The 27819-nt window shown below is 47.0% G+C and overlaps 1 protein-coding gene across 3 annotated transcripts in view; it reads right to left on the bottom strand.

Annotated features, from left to right (window-relative positions):
• The window catches only part of RNF130 (ring finger protein 130), a 125012-nt gene that overhangs the window by 22164 nt on the left and 75029 nt on the right, over positions 1-27819 (bottom strand). The window contains exons 4-9 of one of the 3 annotated variants that reach the window (XM_081827288.1): positions 25625-25696; positions 23468-23550; positions 17126-17222; positions 14623-14827; positions 11378-11471; positions 4311-4501 (exon numbers count right to left, since the gene is read on the bottom strand). In XM_081827288.1, the coding sequence (XP_081683414.1) occupies positions 4486-4501; positions 11378-11471; positions 14623-14827; positions 17126-17222; positions 23468-23550; positions 25625-25696 (567 nt within the window). In that variant the 3' untranslated portion in view covers positions 4311-4485. Of the gene's footprint in view, positions 1-4310; positions 4502-11377; positions 11472-14622; positions 14828-17125; positions 17223-23467; positions 23551-25624; positions 25697-27819 lie in introns of those variants that run through there. The other 2 variants (XM_081827290.1, XM_081827289.1) reach the window with 2 other exon arrangements.

Here is a 27819-nt window from a genome sequence, read left to right as displayed (position 1 = left end):
CTAGGTAAAAAAGAAGACTCAAGTTACTAAAATCAGGAATGAAAGAGGGGACATTACTACCAACATTGCAGGAATAAAAAGAGATTATAAGGGAATCTTACAGACAGTATGCCAAGAGTGAGACAACCTTGATGAAATGGACAAATTACTACCGAGATAAAACTATAGAAACTGACTTAATTAGTAATAGAAAATATGAATAGACCTATAACATGTAAAGAGAGAGCGAGAGTCAGCAGTCAAAAAACTTCCCACAGGGAAAAGTCCAGGGCCAGATGATTTCACTAGTGAATTCTACCAAATAATTATATAGAATTAACATCAATCCTCAAACTCTTTCAAAATACAGCAGAGGAGGAATTACTTCATAATTCATTATATGAGGCCAGCATTACACTGATACTAAAGCCAGAGAAAGACATCACAAGAAAATTACAGGCCAATACCTCTTATGAGTATAGATGCATAGATCCTCAGCAAATACCAGCAGCCTGAAATCTGCAACATATAAAACTATAATCCCATTGTGACCAATTGGGATTTATCCCAGGAATGCAAGGTTGGTTCAACACATGAAAATCGATCAATACAATATACCATATTAATATGATACAGGACAAAACTCACACAATCATCACAATAGGCACAGAAAAAGCATTTGACAAAATCCAAAACCCATGATAAAAACACTCAATAACCTAGAAATAGAAGGGAACTTTTTCAATCTGATAAAGGGCATCTATGAAAATCCCACAGCTAACATCATAGTCTGAAAGCTTCCCCTGATAGTCTGCTGGTATTTGCTGAGGCTGCTGGTATTTGCTGAGGATCTATGCATCTATACTCATAAGAGGTATTGGCCTGTAATTTTCTTGTGATTCTTGTGATATCCCATTCCTGGAATAAATCCCAATTGGTCACAATGGGATTATGTTTTTATATGTTGCAGATTTCAGGCTGCTGGTATTCCCTGCTGGGAAGTTTTTATCTAGGTTATTGAGTGGACGAACAAAATGTGGTATGCGTCCATACGATGGAATATTACTCAGCCACAAAAAAGAATGAGCGTGATTCATGCTACAACATGGGAGAAGATCAGAAAGATCAGAAAGAACACATGGAAATCTGTTTGCTCCTACTTCTCTTGAACATTCTACTAATGGAGGGTCTAGCCAGGGTCAATTAAGCAATAAAATAAAATAAAAGCCATCCAGATTGAAAAGAAAGAAGTTAAAACTATTTCTATTTGATGAAGAGATGACCTTTTATATAGAAAATTTTAAGGCATCCACTAAAAGACTATTAGACTTAGTAAATGAGTTCAGCAAGGTTGTAAGAATAAAAGATCAATGTACAAAAATCAATCATATTTCTACAGAAATTAAATGGAGAAAGACATCCTTTGTTCATGGACTGAAAGACTATTTTTAATTTTACTATTTTTCAAAGATTTTATTTATTTATTTGAAAGAGAGACAGAGAGAGAGAATGAGTGGGGCGAGGGGCAGAGGGAGAGGGGGAGGGAGAGGGAGAATCAGACTCCCTGCTGAGCAGGTACCCTGAAGCGGGGTTCGATCCCAGGGTCCTGAGATCATGAACTGAGCCGAAATCAGACGCTTAACTGACCGAGCCACCCAGGAGCCCCAATATATATTTTTTTAACTAAAAAAATTTATTTTAATTTTTTTATTTTTGAAGATTTTATTTGACAGAGAGAGACACAGCAAGAGAGGAAATATAAGCTGGGGAAGTGGAAGAGGGAGAAGCAGGCTTCCCGAGGAGCAGGGAGCCCAATGAGGAGCTTGATCCCAGGACTCTGGGATCATGACCTGAGCTGAAGGCAGACGCTTAACGACTGAGCCACCCAGGTGCCCCTAAAACATTTTTTTTTAAGTAGGCTCCACATCCAGCATGGACTTGAACTTACAACCCTGAGATCAAGACGAGAGATGAGAACAAGAGATGGACGCTTAACCGACTGAGCCACCCAGGCACCCCAAAAGACAGTATTGTTAAGATGCACTACTACCTAAAATGATCTGCAGATTCAGCATAATCCCTATCAAAATGCCAGCTGGCATTTTTGCATAGACTGAAAAACTGATCTTAAAATTTATATGGAAACGCAATGGACCCTGGATAGCCAGAACAATCCTGAAAAAGAACAAAGTTGGGAGGAGTCACACTTCCCAATTTTAAAACTTTCTACAAAGCAACAGTAATCAATATCATGTGATACTGGCACAAGGACAGAAAGGGAGGCCAGTGGAACAGAATTGAGAGTCCAGAAGTAAACTCATATATTATGTGTAACTGAGTTTTGACAAGAGTACCAAGACCACTCAATGGGGGGAAAGAATAATCTGTCCAACGAATGGTACTGGGACAAATGCAAAGAATGAAGGTGGATCCCTACCTCACACCATATACATATATTAACTCAAAATGGGTCAAAGACCCAAATATATGAACTAAATGATAAAACTGTTGGAAGGTTTTGTCACCTTGAATTAGGCAATGGTTTCTCAGATATGATCCCTAAAACACAAACCAAAGGAAAAAAACAGATAAACTGGGCTCCATCAAAATTAAAAACTTGTATTTTGAAAGATACTATCAAGAAAGTGAACAACTTAAAGAATAGGATAAAATATTTGTAAATCATATATATAAGGGCCTAGTAATCTAGAATATATAAAGAACGCTTACAACTCAACAACAAAAAGACCACCTAATTTAAAAAAATGGTCAAAGGACTCAAATAGACTTTTCTCTAAAGACATTCAAGGGGCCAACAAACACATGAAAAGCTGCCCAACATCATTAGTCATTAGGGAAATGCAAATCAAAACCATAACGAGATGGTTTTAAAAAGGAAAAAAGTGCTAGTGAGGATGTGGAGAAACTGGAACCTTTGTACACGGCTGGTGGGAACGTGAAACTGCAGTTGCTTTGGAGAACACTTTGGCCGTTTTCCAACAAGTCAGAGCTACCACATGACCCAGCAATTCCACTCCTAGGGACAGACCCGAGAGAATGGAAAAGACAACTTTCACAGAAACTTGTCCACCGATGTTCACAGCAGCATAAGTCATGATAGCCAAGAGGTGGAAACAACAAATGTCCATCACTGGATGAGTGGACGAACAAAATGTGGTATGCGTCCATATGATGGAATATTACTCAGCCACAAAAAAGAATGAGCGTGATTCATGCTACAACATGGGAGAACTTGAAGACGTTCTCCTCCGTGAAAGGAGCCAGACGCAAAGGGCTACATACTGTATGATTCCATTTCTATGAAATGTCCAGAAATGGGTAGATCCAGAGAGACAGAGAGCAGATCTGTGCTTTCCAGGCTGGCAGGGGGATGGGAGGGGTGAGAAGTTAACTGTTCATGGGTACAGGGCTTCTTTTGGGGGTGATGCAAATGTTTTGGAATTAGGCAGTTGTGATGGTGTACGACCTCGTGAATATCCTAAAAACCACTGAAATGGCTTATCCTTCACAAGGGTAAATTTTTATGGTATGTGAATTATATTCAATCGAAAAGATAAAAATCTTCAACCCCCTACTGATTGGAGAATGACTGCGGCAGTGAACCCATTACCAGTGGGAGTAAGTTCTCATCTCTCAGGGTTGCTGAAGTAAAAGGTGGAGAATTCATTGCTCAAAATGTTCACACATACGGATGATCCTTCAAGCATAGAATTCAATAGAACATAAAATATTTCAACATTTTCCTCCTCAATACAGCAAAAAACACCTCATTTACACTTGTCAAATTGTTCTGTTTCAGCTTTTTAGAATTTGCTGTTTTTTAAAACCAGGTGGAAACCCATCTCGGACAGATGTAATTTATTACTAATCAGGGTGTATTCTGGGAAATTTCCCTTAGACTCATTCTTTCATCCCACCAATATTTATTGAGCACTTACTATGTGCAAACCACTCTACCCGGCACGGGGGACGCAGTGGTGAGCCACATGACTTAAATGTCCCTGCTGCCATGGGGCTGATGAAGGAGCAAGAGATTCTCAGAGAGGATGCTGACCCTGAAGAAAGTGAGACGGAGGAACCCCAACGAGGGTCCGGGCATGCGTCACCGCGCAGGATGTGCCCACGCTCTGGTCATACTGGGGCGCAGCAGGGGCCCGGGTGAAAATGCCAACAGCGTCACTGTTCCTCCCAGGGGGGGGGACTCATGAGTACATTCTGTCTCCGAAACAAATGCACGTGAAATCTGGGTATGGGATCTCCAGGTCGGCCTTCCGGACACAAGTGGGTCAAGAATACTCGACGACATGGTCTTTTTATTTTATTATTTATTTATTTTAATACAAAGCTTTGGCATTAGCAATTTTATGAAAAAATAAAATGTACTAAAAATAAACGCTTGTGTGGCATGATTGGTAAATGATGCACAAAAATAGGTTCTTTTTTCCTTCAAGGCAATCAGTCAGAAAGCAGTTTTTTTTTTCTTCTTCAAAACCACTCTACCCTGTGGAATGAAAGGAAAAAAAAAAGACAGAGGTCAAGAATTAGTTAAAGGGGAGTTGCCAGTATTTTAAAATAACAAGAGAAAGTGATCCTCACTCCAGGGTGGCCTGGGGCCTGTCCCCAACTACTTCCTAGCCCCAATGGGTAAAGCTAGTCAGCCCCTGGCATTCTCCTGAACTCAGCAGCTTCACGTCTGTGGTCAAGTGGCTCAGTCACCTTACAGGTGTGTGTGTCCTCCCAAAAGGACTGCAGGGAAAAGCCCAGGCTAACAGCATCTTATTTAACAATGTAGGGACAATTATCATACAATTTACAACTTTTCCTGGTTTGAATGTATGTTCTCAGGGCTGCGTGTCCTGAAATCTACATCTGTATCTTTGCAATAGGATCCCCCTTTATGCCTCAAACAAGAATGTCAGTCTTTACTGTGGAATGAACTTTGCAGAGTACAGACTTCCAGGGGGTGCGGCTCTCTCACTGGACTCGCCCAGACTGCGTGCGTGCATGTCCCTCAATCAGGAGCCTGACGGAGCCTGGGGTCTTAGGCTAACACTGCCCCCACCCCCAGCCTGGCTCTATGGGACTGCCCTAGCTCCCCGAAGCCTTGCACAGCTGGTTCACTTCCTTGGTTCCCAATTCATGTCTGTAGTGGTGCTTTCTCTTCTCTCTGCTCACTTCCAGATCCACGTTCCTGACTGCTTCATCTCTGGTCATCGCACAACTCTCCAGCACCTCTTGATTTCCTCTCTTCCCCCTGACTTCCTCCTTCAGCTCCACATTTCCACCTAACCCATCTTCCTGCCTCAGGTCTCTACCGGCCAGAGCAACTTCTCAGCCACAGGAATCCTCTTTTTTGCTGAAAAGCCTTACACACTACCGGCTGTTTGCAAGAACCCAGTCCAAATTCTGCAGTTGGCCTACCGACAACCACCGCTTCCGGCCGACACATCAAACCCAGAACTCCCTGAACCTGCTCTGCCTTTTCCTCTTTGTGTCCTACTTATGCCCGGCCTGGTTCCTGAGTCACCCCCTCCAGGAAGCCTCTGTTGACCCCCCCGGGACTAGAGCAGCAGCGCCACGGCGTCTGTGAGCCGGTGCTCGGTCCACAGGCTCTCCTGTTCCTTCGGCGGGCGCCGTGAGCCTGAGCCCTGTGCACGGCCGCCCCTTCCCCACAGCACCCTGCAGGGCGAGGCCTGGCGCCTGGGGGGCTGCTGGGGACACTGAATGAATGAGAGGCCTGGCAGGAAGGCCATTCACAACTTCACACAGAGCTCTGGACCAGGCTGTTCCTTCAGTCCTGCTAAAGATAATGCACTGATTTTATAAAACTTCCTCAGAGAAATCAGATATTAGAGGTCAGAACTTCCAATGGGTGCATCGAGATTTTTACACTTAACTTTATTTGGCTGCTCTTCTAAGGAACTATAAACTAAGGCAGCCACAAGATTAAAGGTACTTGTGAACACCATAAAGACCATGACGGAGACAGGGCAGAAATCCCATCAAAGGTCCCCATTGCCTTTAATCTTCTTTGTGTCATCACGTTTTCAGAAAGCCAACTGTCTTCTTCCACCATGTGATGTGGAACCCTTAAATGTCTCTCTGGAGTAGTCACAGACAAGCACTGTAAAGAGGTGGACCCAGAGATACGGGCTTGAACACCATGCCCCTCTTCCTATGGCATTTCTCAGGGAGTCCCCCAACCCCTCTGGGCCCCGGGTTATTTTGTGTATGTATCTTATGCTCAGAGTGGCTAAAAGGAGAAGTCAATACTAACAGAAGGAGGAGGATTCATGATTAAACCGGGGGCAAGTTCAAAGCTTCGCTGGCATTGCTACAAGGAAGGCTGCCTCGGAAAAATAACAATCCACGATGGGTGCTGGAGGAAGCCAGAGGTACTCGGTTGAGAACCAGAAATTCAGAATGTTTTAGATCTGCGTTTCTCAAACCGCAGGCTGCCGCCTATTACTGAACCGTGAGAGCAACATGGAGTTCCCGACCAGCCTTAACAACAAGGTGCAGAGAAGAGATCAGCGAATACTGCACATGCTGAGGAAAATATCTGTGAAGCCTGTTTCAGTTACACACGTGTGGATATGTGTCCCAATGTACAATGCAGATCTTACAGTGGCAGGCAGTTAAAAAAAAAAAAGCTTAAAAATCACTGGTTTTGATACTTAAGGTTCTAAAAGAGGCAGCCAGCTGCCAGGGCACGCAACGCCTCCCGTCCTAGGAAAGGACCATTTAGGACAGACACCCAAAGAGGGGCTCTCAGAACTCAAAGGAGCCTCCGACCTCCACCAGCCGCAGGGTCTGCCTCTGAACAGCACCAGCCTCGTGGCTCGTTTCTGTCTGCATAAGCAGGTCCTGGCAACTCACTAGCTTTCAAGGCATCCCATGTCATGGGTGGACACTGCCGACCGGCACAAAGGTCTTCTTGGTCTTCGGTGGTGCTCTACCTCCCTGTGGATGCCTGCAGAGCTCCCGAACTACACAGTAAGACCACCCTCTGTACGCACTGGCTAGTCCCCACGGGACTCTGATGAGTGTCACACGGGGCCGCACCCAGGAGTGGATTAAGTTGTTGGGAGGCGCTCAGTGAACAGCAGCTGTTCTCATCATCTCTGGGAGCCCTTCAGATACTTGGAGACATCGCTCACATCACCCCCAACTCCTCTCTTCTAAGCCAAGCATCCCCAAGACATCAAAATGGTGATGTTTTCAGATCCTTTTATACTGAAATATGTCAATGTTCCTCTTAAGAGTGTGAGGAGAATGGGGCGCCTGGGGGGGCTCAGCTGGTTGAGCATCGACTCTTGGTTTTGGCTCAGGTCATGATCTCAGGGTCGTGAGATCGAGCCCTGCGTTGAGGTGTCTGTTTGAAATTCTCTCTCTCCCCCTCCCTGCTCGCTCTCATGCTCTCTCCAAAATAAATAAACCTTAAAAAAAAAAAAAAAAAAAGAGTGTGAGCAGAACAATTCAGAAATACTGAAAAGAGAGTAAAATAGAAACATTCCTTTGATGGGGCTTGTAAGTTTCTATCACTGGGCTCAAGCTCCCCAGGCATACTGGTGGGGACGACTCTGACCTGGGGCAGAGTTAGGGTTTCCTGGCCTCGGGTTATGCTACAGGATTTTACATTTGTTCCAGTTATTGTGCATGAACCGTGTCAGGTTCACTTCCTCCTGCTGAGACGGTTTTGGATCCTGAATGTCTGGGTTATACTCCTGGGCAGATCCTCGGGCACGAGTTCTAGGAATCAGAACCTAGGAACCGAGAAAGGACACGGTGGAGGATACCTAACCCAACTTCCCATTCAGCTCAAAATCCGCCTACATCACCTTCCTTGTCTCACTACTTGTGCCTCAAATAAAAACAACAATGAAAACATTTACTTATGTTGAGGGAAAAACGGACTGATACAAACGTAAGCTAGTAAATGCTGGGATCTAATGAGGTTTTTTTTTTTTTTTTAAAGATTTTATTTATTTATTTGACAGAGAGATAGAGAGAGAGAACAAGTAGGCAGAGAGACAGGCAGAGGGAGAGGGAGAAGCAGGCTCCCCGCCGAGCAGGGAGCCCGATGCGGGGATCATGACCTGAGCTGAAGGCAGCTGCTTAACCAACTGAGCCACCCAGGCGCCCCTAATGAGGTTTTCTGAATAGTGAAGTAGAGCAGCAAACCTCCTTTGGGAACTGAAGTTCACTAACCTTGCCTACTTAAGTACTAAGAAACGGGGTATGAGAAGATGATAAATGTATTTACCTTGCATGTATTTGCTTCCTTGCCTACTATCCTGTTTATACCTACCAAGCCTCAACATTCACTAGATTTGTTCGCCATATTAAAAAATTAAAGCACAGCCAGTCACGGTTGAGTATTTCAATAGTATTTCGACACACCAGAAGGGGTGTGACTTCAGATCATACAACGGCGTCAAGCCCTGGGGAACGGTGCAGGTGCGGAGCGTGGTGAGGGAGGAGGCCGTGCCCTGACCCCCAGTGGGGCAGCGCTGCACGTGCCTGGCCTCCCCGTGCCTGCCCTTACACGTGCCCCACACTGCTGCCTCTTGCCCACAGGCTTTCACCAGTGACCAGACTGGGTCAAGGTCTTGCTGCAATCACAATACACAAGTTCAGTGCAATGCTGTCAGAAGAGCAAACTAGGGTAGTAGGTAATATGTGGAGAGGTGAATTTTACTAGCAACTTCCAAGATAAATCGCTCACATGGGAGAAGATGGAATTCTACTCCTATAGACTATCTCACACTTGGATGAGGTCACCTAGAAAATTAAAACAGCAACTCGACTGAAAAGGCAATCTCATTTTGGCTGTAAGTTTTTGGTAAAGGCAAAAAGGGAGGTAAATGGATTTTAAAGAATTCATTAATGAAGAATAATTATAGATTTATTTACTAATATAGACTTTTCTCTGGAATTAAAATCACCTAGGGATTTTTCATCAACATTCTTGGGAAGGAGACACTGAGTAAGAGTGACTTTCTTTTATCCTCCACAATTAAAATGGCCTTTAAAATCTTAAGTAATTCATGTTATATAAAAAAGTCAACACATAAAAGCACAATAGGAGAGAAAAACATCACCCAAAATGCTACTAAATTAAGACAATAACCATTCATATTTTGGTGACCATTCTTTCATGCATCCGTATGTCCACACACAGACACATACACACACCCTCTCTCCCTCTCTCTCTCCATGGGATCATGAAAATCGTCCTTCAGAGTAGTTCTGACTGAAGGCACAGAAATAATATCTCGATGAACAACTGCTGTATCAACCCTCTACACAGGCTAACGGGAGAAGGGTTGGCCTAAGACATGGATCTAAGATCAATGCTTAGGCTGAGTCATGCAGGCATTTATGCTTGGAACCGAAATATTATGGCCCAGGGACTTTGATTTCTAAAAGGTAACATGTCTACTGAACCTTCTCTAAAACACCTGCCGCATGACCTGAGCATCTGGCAGATCCTGGGTGGCAGCGAGACGACCATTAGATCACTTAACAGTTCTCTACAAGTGCCCAGAGTGTCTCTATTCGCTGTAATTGGCTTTCACTCATTTGTGAGGTTTAAGGAGTGGGCTTACACCATCATCTAGTCTGATGGGGTCACTCTGAGAGTAAGCGAAAGAGGTGACTGCAGGTGAAATCAATATTTCCCTCCAAACTGAGGTCTGAATCACAGGACTCACAGAGCTCCGGTGATTCTGTATTATTTCATGGAAGAAAATGAAATTCATTTGTCAAATGACAGAGGCAGATAGATGGTCACCTTGTTCACAGGACTTTGGAAGATTCTCAGTGGAACTGTTCAGCTAACATTTATTGAGCACTTATAATGTACCAGGCACTGTGCTAAGCCCTTTATATGTTACTTCGTACAACCTATGATGTATGCCTGCCATTATTCTTGCTTTCTGCATGACTAAAATGAACTTCCCGAGAAATATAGCTGCCCAGGTCTCCCAAGCAGAAAATGGAAGAACAGAGAGTCAAATCCAGGTTACGTCTGATTCTAGGGTCTGAGCAATGAACACTATGTTATGTTGAACTCAACCTGCATCAGCCGGGTTGACCTGTTGGATGAGCAGCCGAGACTACTCCCCTGCAGGCTGAAGGATGCCAACTGACCCCGGCATCCTCCCAATGTGTGCTAGGGGCCAGGGGTGCCCACGGGCACTTCTTACAAGTATCGAGCCAACAGGTCAGGTTAGAGATGATAAAATCACGTCACTGTAACTGGAGGTTACTTGCCCATTTGTTTTCACAGCTGGACAATGAGTGTTCAATTAAATCAATTACATGGGCTTGGCCGGTTATTATTCATCTGTTAAGATGCCAGGACATAAGTGTGTGGAGAGCACGTGAATTCCCCCTGTGCCACATTAGGTCCATATCTGGGCTGCATCCTAGAGACACTTTTATCTCCAATGAGTTTTCGTGAATACTGGTAAAAGAAAGGACTAAATAACACCTTATGGTAAACACACTAAATTTAAAACAAAACAAAACCAAAAACCCTTCCTGTATCTTAGCCCTATGGAAGGCAACTCCAGGGAAATCACTGGATCAAAATGGACCTCAGCAGCCAGCTAGCCCAGTTTCGCCTACCCTGGAAAACCTCTGACCTCCAGCAGCCCTGAGAGGTAATGCACGCGTCCGCCTGCACGCCTCGTCCTGAACTCTCCCCACGGCAAACCGTCTCTCTGGTGGGGGGGCCTCGCTGACAGATGGTCTTCCTTTCACTGAGATGAAATTCGCCTTCCTGTCCCCTGCCCTCTGGTCCTCATTTTGCCCCATGGAAATACAGATGATACTTATTTTGTTTTCCCAACAGTCCCTGACAGTCTTCCCAATCTCTGGAAACAGCGGGTCTTGCTGATTGCTTCTTTCTTGCAGGCTACACATCCAAGTCACTGTCCCTTGACCCCAGGCCAGGGTGCCAGTGTTCCGTCAAAAGCTAAATATGTAAGAATCCGGGTAAAGTCTGGTGGGCACACAGGACAGTGGGACTATTCCTGCCAACGATCAGGACACGGACCTTCTTTACATCCCGTGACTGTACGGGCCCCTTGGCGTCTGCATCACGTGGCTGCTGTACTCTAAGCCCGCGGCTAACGGAAGCCCCTAGATCTTTTCTCAAGGGAGCTGTTGTTGCTGAGCAAGGTGACCTCCCGATCTGTGTACTGACTACAGATACATGTTCACGAAATGCATTACTTTGCTAGGTATGACCTCATCAGGATCAGTACGAAACCGGTGGAAGCCAATTTTCACATCTTTATGAAAAGTACTCTACAGGTTTTCTTGGGGTCATGTGGTACATGCAATCCAAGAATAACTGGTTACTTACTCATTAGCACTCAAGCTAGCCGTGGCTCTGACGATCATGTAGCAGAGCGTGAGGGCGCTGAGGAGGCCAAAACTGGCAATAATAAACCATTCTTCTGTTGACAAAGGAAAGGGAGCAAATCACTCTGGGGAGAAGACTTAAGTCAACTCGGTGTCAACACTTCCCTCAAATGCAACGAAGCAGACGTCAACGGAGGTGTAAGCCAAGGCTGGCCCAAGGAGGTGAAGCAGGAGGAGGTTTGCCAGAGAGTTACTAACTGGAGAAGGTTAGTGGAAGTAGTGGTGAGAGCTGCAAGGCAGAAAGGAAAGCGCGGCCCAGACATTTCTTCCAGTTAAGGTCCTGAGGTCTGTGAGGAGTGTGGCCACCAAAAAGCACGCAGGAGGAAGAGGTCTATCAAGTTGCATGTGGACAGGGACTTTTAAAATCACTGCTTTAGATGACAGTACAGCAGACCTGCCACACTTCTATAACCTTTCCTTCTTCCTTCTGTCGCTTCTGCACGGTTGTGTCACTCGTTCTCAGAGGAAGACTTGTAAGTACGGAGCAGGGGTCCCAAAGGTCTCGCGGGCACTCCGCACAGTCTGGAGGCTGGCCTTCCAGTCTGCTTTCTTTTGTCCTAGGCGTGGGTTTACTTACAGTCTTTATGGAAAACGGACATCTGATTGGTGTCCCTTGGAAAGGACTACCCTTCACACCCCCACCGGCGGGAAGCGGCTCCGGCCGTGTCAAGCAGGCAATTCACCAGGTACCTGGCCCGTCAGAGGGCTGAGAAGCTCTGGTACCCAGAACTCTAGGGTTTTCAGTTAGTCTCTCTCTCAATCCAGGATGTCTTCGTTAGTATTTTCCCTTCTTTTCAAAGTCTGAACTGTCAAGGTAACGTTCCAAAAACACTATTTATTGAGAACCTCAAAAATAACCTGTGAACCAATCCTGGCTTCCTAGAAAGGCTTACCTAGAAAATATTTCCCAGAGTATACGCTACCTTGGGCTGTTTTAACCAAGTGGTACACGGCGAAGCCCCCTCTGTATCTGCAGTGAGGCGGCGGGAAGACATTTATACTTGGAATGCCAGATGTTTAATCGGCAAAAGCCATGGGTCACATGAGTGTTTCTCAATCTGGTTTCCACGAATCCCACAAATACGCAAAACTATGTGTGCCTAGGAACTTTTCTAGAAAAAGGTGATTATATTTTCATTGGGTTTTAAAGGTGGTGATCTTCAGAAGGTTGAGAACTGTTCTTCAGGATTCCAGGACGATGAGTTCGTTCTACGAGCATGTCTTGGCCATCCTGATTCATATTATTACAATGCTTAGCAAACTCTTTCTTTTTCGGTAACAGTGCCGCCACTGCTTCCTGGATTACAAATTCCTCACGAGAACAGTGAATTTATTAAGGTCTTAAGTCAAAAATGAACATTTCAGAACCCATACCAAATTCACCATTTTTACCCTGCACAGATTTTAAGTTAGGAAAAATGTACCCTGGCATTTAAAAAAAGTTAAGAGCTGACTGGTCATCAGGATCAAGAAGCTTAACCCGGCGTTCTTTATTTATTTTTTTTCTTCTCCGAGACCTTTAGACGGGATAAGCAGACTAAGGTTTAGAACTGCAGTTATGTGTGTGTTTCTGCATTCTGAGCAGAGCATCCGCAGATGTATGGCATTTCGGCTATAAAAACTAGCAACCAAAAAGAAGCAAGCACTGCCGCGACGATCCCCAGTGGGCCCCGGGGTACTCCGGCAGCAGCCGGCCCCAGTCAGCTCTGCCCACCCCGCTGGGTACTTAGCACAGTGCCTTGCACAGGGGATGCCGGGCGAAAGTGCTGTGCTTGCTGAGACACTACAGGGCTGTGAGGGAAAAGGAGAGGTCGCTTTGGGTTAATTTAACCACACGAATTATTCATTAACATGCGTCAATTCCACTAAAGATGACTCATTTGATACAGGAAGTGACTTTTTTTTTTTAATCATCAAAACGTAAGATTTTGAAAGGACGTTTCTGCATAGACTATAATGGGATCAGAACTGAATGTAGTAGTAGGTGCTCAATAAATGTCGATCAATGAAGAGCCGACAAAAAGTCACTGCTAAACAAATAACCTCTGTTTCCTTTATTGCTACTGGATCAGTATTTAAAAAAATCTACACCCTAAAACCTGAAAACATGAAAAGCTGTTAAAACAACTCGCCGGGATGTGGCAGGAAATGAGTCAAACTGCATCGAAGAATACTCTTCCTTGTTTTATAACTGAATGAAGTCTCCTTGAGTTCAGACAAATGATAGAACAAAACCTGGGAAACTGCTGACGACTACTGATCGATCTCTGGTCGGTGGAAAATGTGTGTACTTCAACTGAACAGCCCACTCGAGCCTCACTACGTGGAGGAGAAGTCTTTTGTGACGGTGTTCTCCGTGCCGCGGCCTCGCGGGGCTGAGGGCTGGAAGCTAGGGCAAGCGAGAGCACGCAGTGGGCAAGGCAGCACCGCAGAGGTGACAGGGAGGCTGGAGAGAGGCGGTTAGATGGAGAGACCACGTGGAGGATGGAGCTGAGGGGGCAGCTGGCTCGTGACAGGGTGACCGCCCACAGGCCCACACACACGCCGCCGGCCGCACGCACACCGTCCTCGGGCGGCTGTCGACACACTCCGAGCACCGCGGCTCTCCTCGGCAACACGTCACCCATCCAGACGCCCCGGACTAGCGAGAGTGCTGTCAAAGGCACGTCACGCTTTGGCTTTTCTCCCGCCCCGCGTCCAGTGACCCCAAAGACGAAGTGCCAAGACCCCAGACTCCGTAAAGTGAAGTGAGCAGCAACAGGGCGTCTCGAGTCTCCCCAGAGGGAGCAACTCCAGGGAGTGTGTTCAGATTCTGCCCTGGGTTTCCGCTAAGCTGCCTGGAGCCTGGTGCTCGCGGCTGGTTACACAACACGACGCCCCGCGTCGCATCCCAGCGGGACCCTTTAAAATGCCCGTCTGCAAGGCGGCCATCAAAGCAGGTGTCTACACGGCTACTGAGACAACTTGTCAGACGACCTACTTATTATACACAAATACACAAGCTCCTTACTATCAGGAAAGTTTTGTCTCCCCAAATTCCTGTTTTAACAGAGGAACCTGTCGCTTCCTCCGTGACGGACTAACTCCCTGGCCCAGGTGACTACCTCCACTGCCCTCTGGAGCAGTCAACACGCACCAAGCACAGCGGCAAACCTGCCCTGCGCCTGGGTACAGGGCCCCACTTACTTGTTACTGCAATGTTGATCTCTCCCGTTCTGGGAGTGAGCTCCCCATCCTGAGGAAGAGGCGAGATCCCCGAAGTTCGAAGTGGCTCGAGGCCAAGGGAGTTGTCACTGGCGAGGTCACCGAGGGCTGATCTTCGGTTAACGGCCTGGGTTCTGGTGAGCCTTTCCATGTCAAACGCTACGTTATCAGTACATGGCAAATTTGGCTGCAAAACATTTCCAGATTAAGAGTACTTATTAGAAGAAAAACAGATCTCTGATAAAATTCTAAATGTCTGACACCCTGTTGAAAAGACTTCAAGTTTTTTTTCCATGTGATTTCCTCTCATTTCTTTCCCCATTTACCCTTTCTCACCCAACAGTTTTCCTTTAAAAGAAACAAGATGATTCCCTCCCAAACATGATACAAAAGAAAACCAAAATCCATCGCAGAGCTGAGAAAACTGGGTACTTCATCTTCATGAAGAAACGACCACCTCTGGCGGACACAGATCACGGGCAGAGGGAGTCATTATCATTATTCTAAAGCTGACAAACAGGAAAATGCATCACTCCGGCTCTTCCATTAATGTTGAGGGAGAGCAGAGAACATAAAATACTGCGTTCCTCCTATTAACTTCTCTGAAATGCCCCATTTAGCTGGCAGTCAGTTTTTAAATGTCTTCTACCTTTAGACACAAGGAAAGCACATGACCAAGAGCAGATCGACGTTGAAAAGACCTTTGAGCTTTGAGTAAACCATCGGTTTCAAAATCTAAGCATCTAGCCCTGAAGGAGGTACAGAGCTGCTCTGAGGCCAAAGTCTACCAACTAAAAAATGGGTGGTAACAAGACGGTTTTCTGGTTTCCCTAGAACCTTCAGGTCGGGCAGACAGAGTGCTGGAAGCAGAGCTGGGAAGGATGGTGGGCAGAGGCACAAGTATGGAGAAGTGACAGCCAACCCGACCCACAGCAACGGCTTCCTCGGCGGGAGAACTGTTCTAGATCGCCCCACAGCCGAAGTAAGATGCTTAGAACGATACCCTGTCAGAAGAGCTTTACTGTGGTTTTTATATTTAACCAACTGTTTTTTTTTAAAGATTTTTTATTTATTTATTTATTTGAGACAGAGAGAATGAGAGAGAGAGAGCACATGAGAGGGGGGAGGGTCAGAGGCAGAAGCGGGCTCCCTGCCGAGCAGGGAGCCCGATGCGGGACTTGATCCAGGGACTCCAGGATCATGACCTGAGTCGAAGGCAGTCGCTTAACCAACTGAGCCACCCAGGCACCCTGTGGTTTTTATATTTAAAACCATGGTAGCTTGTAATAGACTCTAGAAGGATGTTCTTTACAAACAAAAGGGAGAAGTGTCTGCACTTCCAAGACTGGACTGAAGACAGACAAACCAAAGCACCACCAAGGCTTGAGGCAACAGAAGAGGCCAAGGTAATACTTCCGGAAGCGTCTGCCACATGCCCGACATCATGGCAGACGCTCTATGGTAAACCCTTCCTGTGGGGGTGACTGTTCCCCAAGGGACATGTGGCAACATCTGGAGACATTCTGACCTTGCATCTGATGAGTCATGCTACTAGCCTTTGGGAGCAGCCAAGGATGCGGGAGACACTCCACAGGGCACAAGACGGCCCCCCGCCCCCACCCCAGTGGAATTATCTGGTCCACAGTGTCAGTGGGGCTGAGGTGGAGTGACCCTATGTTCAGCTGTGTTACTGACGTGATCTCCGGAGCTGGAAGGAGCCACCTGGGACCGCTCATTTGTCAGCTGATGACAACACATTTCAAATAGGACGCCTTGGACGTGCTTTGGGTTGCAAAGCTAAAAGGAGCAGTTCATCTGCTGGACACATTAAACTTCTGGTTCCACAAGGAAATCATTCATCCACTCTTTCTTGAGATCAGTAAGTATTTTATTTTCCTCTAAGAGGTGTTAATTTTGGACAGTAGGTCTCTTAAGGGAGACCTGTAGGAAGTCTCCAAGGCCCTCGGTCAGTCAGTGCTGACCGGCCTGGCCAGAGCTGAATGAAGCACTGTGTCCTCGGTGTGGCCTCGGACCAAAGCCCCAGCAGGCTGGTACCGCCCACCTTCACTGCCTGCAGCTGACCAACGCCCTGGGGAGCTAAGCCAGGTTCAAGAGAAAGGAACACAGTGATGACACAGTTTTATAAGATGCTGAATGCAGAAAAAATTTACTACTGGACTGAAGTAAAAAGTCTGTATTTCTAGTCCTTAAAAAAAAAAAGATAATACCGGAACGAAAGCAAACCCTGTCCCTCTCTCCACTGCCATTCTTCATATTTCCACCACCCAATGGAAGCACACTTCTGAGTGGACGAGTTCAGTTCTTTATCTTCTCTTCTGGGAGTTCCCTAAGACGGGCTGGACTCTAAGGAATATGGAAGAAAGGCCATGTGGCAGAGAAAGCCCATGCTCTCGCAGGAGACTTAACACCCACCTCTGCGATGCTAGCTCACACGCAAAAAGTAGTGACCATATAGGAAACATACCACAATTCCCAGGGCCTTCAAAATATTAAGTTTGCACATTGGACAGGTACAATGTTCACTAAGCCAGGGATCCACGCAGGACTTGTGGAAAACATGCCTATAAAAAAAAAACACACAGAGCATTGTATCACAGATCATATACTGAACAATTATTAGATCCAAAGAAATGGAATTTTTAGTTAGCCTGTTTCTCCCCCTTTTTGGACATACTGGCAAGTTTCAAGAGACAAATATTGGGGATGTTAAAATATAGCTGGCAGAAAACCTCCTGACCCCAATCTGTATGATGAGAACTGATAAGTGGTACTTGGCAGTTCGGTCTTTTTATTTCAGCACTTGAAGAAACTTAGGATATTTATTAAGAATGAAACAAACTATACCTTTTTTTTATTAAACATTTTATTTATTTAACAAAGAGAGAGAGAGAGCTCACACAAGTAGGCAGAGCGGCAGGCAGAGGGAGAGGGAGAAGCAGGCTCCCCACTGAGCAGAGAGCCCAATGCAGTACTCAGACTCTGGGACCATGACCTGAGCCTAAGGCAGATGCCCAGGAAACAAACTACACCTTATCAATCAGTTACGCTTTCTACAACAGCTAGAGTAGGAAGAAGGGAAATTCAAGAAGATACGAAGCAAGGGTTGAATGAAAAGAGTTTTCTGCACAACCACGAATTGGTTTCACGGAACTTGGTTTCAATGTCATTTAGAACATTATTTAAAAAGACTTCTAAGTAATCTATGTTAAATGTTTGTGAAAGTTACAGGGTGGTTGGGAGTATTTTGGAGATGAAAGGTACCTAGGAATCAAGTGACACTGAGTCAACAGTTTTCAGTGGAAATGTGAAGGGGGGAGAGAGAGGATGGGTGATTTTTTTTTTTTATTCAGGAGAGTGGAATCCTTGCGACAGAAAAGAAGTCAGTCATGGAGAGTCTTGCATTCTTAGAAAAGGGAACTGTGCCTTGTGGAAGGGAGAGACTTTGAGGGGGCTGTGGTGGAAGCTAAAAATGAAGCCTCAGCGTCCTGGCCAGAGAGGGAGAGAGGTGGGTGCCAGGACACACAGTCTGGGCACCTCAGAGGAACTATGCTTGGAGTCTCGGTTATTGATAAAAGAAATTTTAAGAAAGAGATCAAGTTTAAACATGGTATGCCTTTGCAACTTTATGAATTTATAATTTACATGTGGCTTATAAATAGTTATATACAGCTGTTTAAAAATGCAGTTTTGATCCAAGAAAGTAGGAGGTCTAAACATCTCGCTGATTTAACTGGGATTTGGAAGAAACATACAGGCTTACAGCTTCAACCTCAACAATGCATATGCGCCTACCTACTGCCACTTGGTGACCCTGCACTCATTTCTTCGGGTAAGAATAAAGATCTCGAAGACTGAATTTATCAGTGCAGTGAACTAGAACCTCCTCATCCTGGAAGGCTTGTATTTAAACCTGCAGGTTTTTACTTAAGGGGCAAAAGTCACCAAACCGTAGGTGAGCCCGAAATTCATTTAGTACACACAAGGCATGTCCACTTCTTGTTCCTCTATCCTCGTAGGAGAGTGCTCAAGGGGGGCGGGGGAAGGGCTCCTGCCTACAGGGCCCCACTGGGCGGGCGCTTTCAGAGCCAGGGTCTACACCCCAGCAGCAGTCAACTGTGCCAGTGCTCACTATAGTCTGGCCAAGACTAGCACAAGGCTTCAAATCTTTCTGGGGATGCGGACCCCTTTACTTTGACTAAGTGACAGGATCCCCACCCCCCCTTACAAGGGTGCGTCTGCCTAACCTCTGGCCCGTAGAGCTCTGAGGGTCTGGTTAGCGTAGGGTGGATTTTTCCTATGTTGGGCTTCTAAACTGCTCCCTTAGAGGTTTGTTGATGTGAAAGACAGTGTCCCTCCACCCCCCCTTGTGGTACTGTAATGGACAACAGACTAACTGGGTCTCCAGGGTCAAACCAAGAATGTCTCCCTTCCCTAGCTAGCTCAAAATCTGAAGAAAATAGTTTTTCTTTTTTTTTTTTTTTTAAGATTTTATTTATTTATTTGAGAGAGAGACTGAGAGAGAGAGAGCATGAGAGGGGGGAGGGTTGGGAGGGTCAGAGGGAGAAGCAGACTCCCCGCCGAGCAGGAAGCCCGATGCGGGACTCGATCCAGGGACTCCAGGATCATGACCTGAGCCGAAGGCAGCTGCTTAACCAACTGAGCCACCCAGGCGCCCGAAAATAGTTTTTCTTAAAACAAAAAAAATCCTTTCCTTTTGACTATGGGTTGACGCCATGGCTCTCCTACTATTGACCCCCACCCCAGTCGGCTACCTGCCCCCTCCCTCCTTTGACAGATTCCCCAACAGCCCGGTTCCTGCAGCTCACCTGGGGGGAAGATGGGGAGGTTGTCGGCCTGGCTCCCATGCATGCCCCTCTCGTCTGAAAACAGTCTGGCAGCTTCCTTGTTCACCTATGGGCCCTCTGATGCAGACCCCCCAGCCTCCTTGGGGGTTTCTGCTATGATCTTGGTGGGTAACTACCCTGTGCGCCTTCCTGTCCTCCTCACCCATTCCCATACCCTCTTGCATCACTGGTGCACGAAGCTCGGCGGCGGCCACCCCCTTCCTCCCAGACACACTTTCTGCAGCTGCAGACTCAGCCCGCCTCCCGGCTGTGTCAGCAGCAAGCTGCCAGGCGCAGTAGTGGGGAAGGCGCGTGCTACCCTGTGAGGCTGCTTGGAGCAGCCAGTGGCGAGCTGTTGTGGAACACTCAGAAAACACTCAGCAGCACGCAGATGTAAGGTACTACTAAACACACACTCAGGCGAAGTAACGTTAACGTTTCCCACGCTATCCCAATAAATGGTCAGAATGTGCGCGCAGGCCTCCGGTGCCGGCAGTCCCAGCACCAGTGACCTCTGACTAGCTTGCAGGTGTACCCCGGGCCCCCACAGACACCTCAGTGGGCGGCACGTGTGGCCAGCCAGACCTTGAAGAGAAGCCCTTCCCACGGTTACAAAAGACTCGAGTCATCAAAGCACACATGAAAGCAGAAAAGGGCCCGACGAATTTAGGGCCGAGTGGTGTACTGGGATGGAAAGCAGATGATGTGCTGAGGACCAGTGAAACGTGGAAAGGACAAGCAGATCGGAACTTCGACACAAAAGTTCTTCATTCCTGCAAGAAGTACTCTAGGGTACAGAATGTGGAACGAAACTGGTAGTAGGGCGCCCTCCCCTTTCCTCCTTCCCGCACACGTCACGAACTAGAGAGAGCAGAGCGGTGGCCAGGGGTGGGGACAGGAGGGTACACTGAAGCGGAGTTGTTCTCACAGCTCCGAAGCCTCTTGGTGACGTGCAAGAACCTGGCAAATATAAAAGGATCCAGAATTACGAAAGGTCAGAGACGAGAACTCTTCCCCGTCGCTGGGCTGGCAGCAGACGCTGTTTGAACAGGCCCTCCCTCGAGGTGGGGGCACCCCAGCGACGCCTCCGGCAGCGGCCACAGGATGGACCCCTTTTAGGCTCCCAAAGTGGCATCCTGGACATACGTTGATCTGAACAGTGGCACTCTACTTCTGAAAAGTACTTTTTTTGTTTTTTTAAAGATTTTATCCATTTATTTGACACAGAGAGAAAGCACAAGCAGGGGGAGCAGCAGAGGGAGAGGGAGAAGCAGGCTCCCCGCTGAGCCGGGAGCCCGACGCGGGGCTCGATCCCAGGACCCTGAGATCATGACCTGAGCTGAAGGCAGACGCTTAATGGACTGAGCCACCCAGGCACCCCCTGAAAAGTATTTCTAACTACTAAAAAAAAAATGCTGTGGCTGAGCTTTAAATAAGAGGTCTAAATAAGGTGATAGCTTCTAGGACATGCTGGCTAATGTCCAAGGATGATCAGCTGTAATCAAAGGACACGAGGAGGAGGCCCCGAGCAATGCCAAGTGCCATCTGTCCATAGTAAATTAATGTGACAGAAGAGGAAAAGGAAAGGTCATGCAGCAAAAAGGCAGCAATCTATAGAGAGCTGCTCTCTATAGATAGAAAGTCTCAGTTCAGTCTCCAGATAGGCTTGTTCAAAGTTAAGGACGGACAGAAACAAAGACACCTGGGCTTTCCTTGGTCCCTCACTCAGGTGAAGAAGGGACAGCGAGCACATCTCCTTCCCCAAGTCTGGCTGTGAAGGGAGGAGCCACAGGGCGGTGTTTGGCGATGGCTTATGAAACTGGCATAGGACGGGCTTGAGTATGACGAAATGTCAGAGACAGAAGGAACAAAAACTGGCAGGAGCAGAGAGTCAACAGAGCAAGGTCCCTGAGGACGGGACGGGATGGGATTGGCACGTGGAGGCCGAGGTGGAAAGAACACATCGGAACAAAGGGGGTATCCTAGAGGGGGTCCCCCGGAAACAAGAGGTGTGTGGAAGATCTGAAGTGAAGATGGAGATCTGGGCGAGGCCATCCTCTAGGTCAGTGGTCGTCACAACTGTGTGTGGGGCTGGGCTGCTATGGGCATCTAGTGGGTGCGGCCAGGGACACCGCTAAAGATCCTGTGATGCCCAGGATGGCCGCCCCGCCCCTGGCCCCCACAAAGGATTATCTGGTCCTAAACGTCAACAGTACCAAGGCTCAGAAACCTTGTTCTAGGTGAAAAGTTGTCGATTCCGGTCCCACAGAACGTTGCTCAAAGGGCAAAGTTAATTTTTACTATATCTGAGAATCGGGCGGTTGGTACCATTTCAGTGAGGTGAACGGTTTTGCTGAGCAGGGTGTGAGACACACCTCAGCGAAAGCTACAACTTGCTGAGGCTTAAGGTGTATGCATACCACACAGCACCCTGCTCCAGAGCAGAAGGGGGACTCTAACATAGAGTCAGACAGGGACCCGGCAACGGAACACAACCAACCGAGGGCGCCATGCCCTAACCGTGGGCACAGAGAAATGTCCTTAAGTTTGCCAAAATTCTAATATCCAAAAGCAGACCGCGGACACAGGTGCAGCCCCAGAAACGCGAGGACTCTGACGGAGGGGCATGCCGTTGCAGTGCTGCTCAGGTGACTATTAAAAGCCACATGCCCGGGCTCCGGGATGTGTTTCTGAACGCCACCCACTGATTCCGACACACCATCCGGTTTGGAGAGCACTGGACTAAGTTAAGAAAAAAAGAGAACTGAGAATGAAACTTTGGAATAGCCAATGCTCAGGGGGCGGGGAAGACGGGGGCAAGCTTCCAGAGTAGTCTATTTTTGGCCGAGGCTCCCCTGAGGAAGACACTCTCTCGTTACCAACAACCACGAATGGTTTCAGAGGCCTTTGTTCTTGGGTCCAGATGGTTCCTCTGGAGGGGGGACCCTGGCCTGAAATAGAAGACAGAATTTGGAAAGACTTGGCTTCTTCCTGGTGATTCTGGTGTCAGAGGAGATCGTGCAGGTGAAAACATGTTTAAAAAGCAGCTAGGGGTGGATAATGCTTTATAATGTACCTACTGATCTTCCTGGTTTGTGTTTGGATGTGTATTTCCTTCAGCCTCATGTTTTAAACCATAAATGACGGCAGCTGAAGGAAATCTGGTAATTACGCAATTTTCTACAGGACAGCTTCCTGTTAGTTTTGTAGATTTTCCTTTAAATGTAAACTAGATTGACTTGACTTCTAGAATCTGGTTTTCTGTTTCAGCATATGGAATTATTCTTAGGTCTATGATTAAAGAAAAAGAAAACTCCTCACAGGTCTTTCTAGGTTCAAAATAGATGACTTTGGGAATAAAATGGTACTGGTAGCCTCAGGGAGACAACCACTGACAGTTATTTTATTTGTTCACGTGTTCTGTGTTACTAGGTGGTCAGAGTGGTGTGCATGTGTTTTAAGGGAGGGGAGAAAGAAGAGGAAAAGGCTTTGATTTTTAGGCTTCTCAGTAGGCAATTCTGTATTTTTCCAATCAGCATGTTTCTAAAGAACATTTGCTCTTTCTAGAGCACCACACGCAGGTGAGCGGAGCCCGATACAAGGAGCAGTAGATGTGGACCTTTACTTCGACTCTGCCATTTCTGGATCGTGCGACCCCAGCGTCCTTCACGTGCCCTCTCACAGAATTGAACATTCCTGCCCGCAATGGTCTTAGGCTACGATGTACCCCCAGGTTTTCCCCGTGTTTCTCACAAGCAGAGGAGGCTCTGCAGTCAGTTTGTGCCAAGGCGGGCTCGTGCCAGCCGCCACTCCCCCCATGGGTAACGGGCCACCGCGCCTCCGCCTGCCGCCAGAGCCGTGGGTGAGGCAGCTCCCGAAGGCAAGTGGGATCCCCCCTCTGAAGGGGAGACACACACACCACAGGAGCATCATTCTCTTTTAGACAAAGGAGCCTGACATACTTGCAGGGGAGGATCCGCACCACATCGTTCTGCTTGTAGCTCTCGATGCAGACTGCGCAGTGATCGAAGTCGGGGTCTGTTTCCTGCAAGGCAAGCACAGGCACGAGAGTCACGTGCTCAAACCGAAGCTATACATAAACGGAGGAGGCAATCCAGCTAGGCATCTTCCTGTGGCAAGTACGGTAAGCAAGCGACTACCAAGTGAACAGTTATGAAGAGCTTTGATATGTTTTCATTTGCTTACCTGCATTGACCCAAGTGATATGGAAACCACTCTACCTCGTTTTTAAACTATGCTGTAACAGTACTAATTCTATCTGTGAAAGGTCTTAGAAGTCAGAATTCTTACTTGTTTTTCAAGATTCAAATCCACGGTCACCGTGGACACCCTCCTCCCCCTCCCACCACCGCGGCATCACTGTTCTGGTTCAGTGGGCTTCACAGCAACCCTCCACAGTGTGGGTCGTCCTCTGATCACTCATCTAAGTACAGGCAGAAAAGATGGTGAGCCCCCAAAAGACCAAGCCCCAGTGACGGGAGCTGGTCACAGGTTTGGGGTAGAGAACAGTCATGGCCCAACTCAATACTGGGTCTTTATGAAGAGCCAGGAAGAGTCAGCTAGGTGTTTGGTCATCCAGGTTAACTGGCTTCCTTCCTCGTCTGTGCCGGGAAGGGACTCCCCCGAGTTGTCATAAAATAGAGCATTACCAGGAACCTAAGCCAGGAAAGGGGAGACTATCTGCTGTGTCATGGCCACGTGGACTGAAACTCAGTGGGACAACTCTGGGTAGGTCCAGGAGGCACAAACTTGGAAGAGGTGTTGGTTTGAATAAGGAAAGATTGTTTGGTGTTAGCCTGAAGGACAACGTAGGATGGGTAAAAATTCTGGGGAATTCCCAATTAATGTGGCAGCTGAAGGCCACCAGGCCAAGAGGGTGACCACTTCTCTGGGGCTATAGGACAGCTTTCCTGTGCTGCTTTTATTTTTTCCAAATGTTTTTACTTGTTTCTTTGCTTAGTGTTCACTGAAGTTCGCTGAAAATGTCTCCACCTTCCAGAGCTGTGTCAAGACGGTGGGAATAGGGGCGCCTGGGTGGCTCAGTTGGTTAAGCGACTGCCTTCGGCTCAGGTCATGATCCTGGAGTCCCTGGATCGAGTCCCGCATCGGGCTCCCTGCTCGGCAGGGAGTCTGCTTCTCCCTCTGACCCTCCCCCTTCTCATGTGCTCTCTCTCATTCTCTCTCTCTCAAATAAATAAATAAATAAATAAACCTTAAAAAAAAATTAAAAAAAAAAAGATGGTGGGAATAAAAACGGGTGAAGTCAAGGAAGTGGTGAAACTACAGAGGATGGAGAATTGTCTGAAATTACCCTCCCAGAGCTGCTTGTCAAAATGTGAGAGCTGGATGTGGGGTAGAAAACAGCTTTGGGTTTATGCCTTTAGAGGTGCAACTTTTGCCCTCTACGTAACTGAATATATGGAATGTAGGGTCTAACATCAAGCTGCTGTTTTGTCGTTATGGAGCAGAAGCGGATTCCACGTAATGCGAGGCCCGACCGGGGAGCTCTGATGAGCCGTCTCAGCCACAGCCTTAGTCACTGGCTTTCTCACTTGGGCCCCGCAGGCCAAGGGCCCAACCCAGACACACTGGGAGCTTCCTTCCAACTGTCTGGCCCACTGGACAGAAAGTACCTTGTGAATGACACTCTCTCGAGACGTGAGTCTCCTGCTCTCTGGCGAACTGGCGAGGGACTAAAACACAAAGGAAGCACAGGGAAGAGAACACATATTCCTGGCCACCGAGTGCACCAACTGACCCATTAGGGTTCTGCCCGAAGGCATCCTTGGCTGCAAGGGAGAAAGCTTTGGAGTGGGACACCACAGCTAAGGGACTGTAAGCAGACCAGTGCAGCTAATAATGGCAGGAGCCCTGGAAGTCCAGGAAAGTCAGAGACTCTAGGGAAGGCCTCCAAATGAGGCATGCTAAGGGTAAGAGTTCAAAGGGAGGCTAGTTTAAAATGAAGCATTAGAGCATATACTTGGAGAAAAAGAATCACCTAACGAGACACAAATGATTAGGGTGTGTTCTCTCCCACCAAATCAAAAGCAAAACTACTTTATCATTTTTATAGTGTTAAAGTTATTTCACTACTATACCTTATCACCCTTTTTTACTGTTCTGGTGGTCAGTTTGCTGATGGCTTTCTTGGCGGCATCTCCAAGACGACGCTATGACAATTACAAAGAAAAACAGACATTAATGCAAGACCTCTGGATGACATCCTTTATTTTAAAATCATTAAATGTATAAAGCCCCTGTTATCCCACAACATTCTCCACGTTGTACCACAGGAAAGGATTCTAACAAAGCGATTAAAAAATGAGAAAAACTGGCAGTTTTTCCATAGATTCAGCCTTCTGAATTGAATTACTGAATTATTCTGGTTGAATAATTAAAAAGTATATATAGTGAAAAAAAAACCCAACTGGGTGTCATGACCACTGCTGCGTTCCTGTATTTAATAAACCTTTGAAATACTACAGCATTATTGAAATCTACTTCTTGTACCTGTCAGAGCCACAACCACTGCACTAATAGTTCTGGGGACAATCAGAAGGATAAGCTCTGTCTTAGTAAAAGGAACCTCCAGCGCCCCCAAGATTGCTCATCACGGTGCCAAGTGCGGCAGGAGAGAGGCGGTCACAAGCTGTCCTTCCGTCTCTGCCGCTACAATGCTCCGTGAGCTTAGGGAGGTGCATTTATCTTTCCAGGGGTGAGCTGTGTGAAAGGGTTAAGTCACAGAATCTCAAAGACTTGATCCCACATTTTGGCAGACACTGCTAGACACCAAAGACTCACAGGTGAAGAGACAGTGCCCCCAGATCTTGAAAAGCCAACTGAATTGGGAAACAGACCAGTAGACACATTTTATTTTATTTTTAAAAAAGATTTTATTTATTTATTTGAGAGAGAGAGAGCACAGAGGGAGAGTGAGGGGGAAAAGCTGACTCCTGCTGAGCAGGGAGCCCGACGCAGGGCTCGATCCCAGGACCCTGAGATCATGACCTGAGCCGAAGGCAGATGCTTAACGACTGAGCCACCCAGGCGCCCCCAGTAAACACACTGTGACTGAGTGTTGTACAGGAGAGCATGCCTGGGTGGTGTGGCGGCACAGGGCAGGCAACCCAACTCGGGCGGGGGGCTGGAGGGGGACGGGGCAGAGGAGGAACATCAGGAAGGCTTGGGGAGAGGATGTCTGAGCTGAGATGTGGAACACCAGTGGGAAGGAATCCGATCAGGAAAAGCACAGGGGGCAGGAGGGGGACTTCTGGACAAAGGAAATCTATTAAAGATAAATACGTGTGAAGCACAGGACTATGAAGGAAATGATTCGATATTGCTAGGACGAGCATACATTTGATCGTGCAAAACAGAACGTTCTGAGAGTCAGAGGGCCCTATCAGTAATTACACGGGACAGTGGGTGCAAACAGGCACGCTGGGACAGGTGGTCACTCTACACACAAGCAAATCTTGAACTGTGGGAAGAGGCAGATGGTGGGCTGGAGGGGGGACGGTGGGGGCTAAGAGAAGGGGAGACCTTGGATTTTATATCCTGAGAATTAAAAAAAAATCATAGAAACATAAAAATTTTAGGGGGAATTTAAAAATACACAAAAGAAAATAAGTCCATGAACCTCTGTGTATCTATCCATCATCCACCTTCGATAATCAATATCTTACTAATATTTTCCATCTGTCCCCGCCTCTTTAACTGTGCTAGAGGATTTCAGAGCATATGACAAAGCATTTCACCCATAAAACTGTCACTATGTCTAACAGATAGGGGCTTTCGTTTGCTGCCACTGTCTCATCTAACAAAATTAACAATAGTTAATCAACACTATCAAATACTCAGACTATACTATAATTTCCCCAGTTCTCTCGAAAATGTCTATTATTTAAAAAAGATTTGAGAGTGTGTAAGCTTGCACATGTGCGAGTGGAGGAGGAGCAGAGGGAGAGAGACCCCCCCCACACCCCTGCTGAGTGTGGAGCCCGACCTGATCTCATGACCCTGAGATCAGGACCTGAGCCGAAATCAAGAGTTGGCTGCTTAACCGACTGAGCCACCCAGGGGCCCCCAGAATGTCTTTTTTTTTTTTTAAAGATTTTTTTATTTATTTATCTGAGAGAGAGAATGGGAGACAGAGAGCATGAGAGGAGGAGGATCAGAGGGAGAAGCAGACTCCCCGCCGAACAGGGAGCCCGATGCGGGACTCGATCCCGGGACTCCAGGATCATGACCTGAGCCGAAGGCAGTTGCTTAACCAACTGAGCCACCCAGGCGC

The sequence above is a fragment of the Leptonychotes weddellii genome, chromosome 7 (assembly GCF_054177405.1).
Source record: "Leptonychotes weddellii isolate Sample4059 chromosome 7, ASM5417740v2, whole genome shotgun sequence".
Taxonomy (NCBI): Eukaryota; Metazoa; Chordata; class Mammalia; order Carnivora; family Phocidae; genus Leptonychotes; species Leptonychotes weddellii.
The sequence above is the reverse complement of the archived record's forward strand: the minus strand, read 5'-3'. Positions and strand labels throughout refer to the sequence as shown.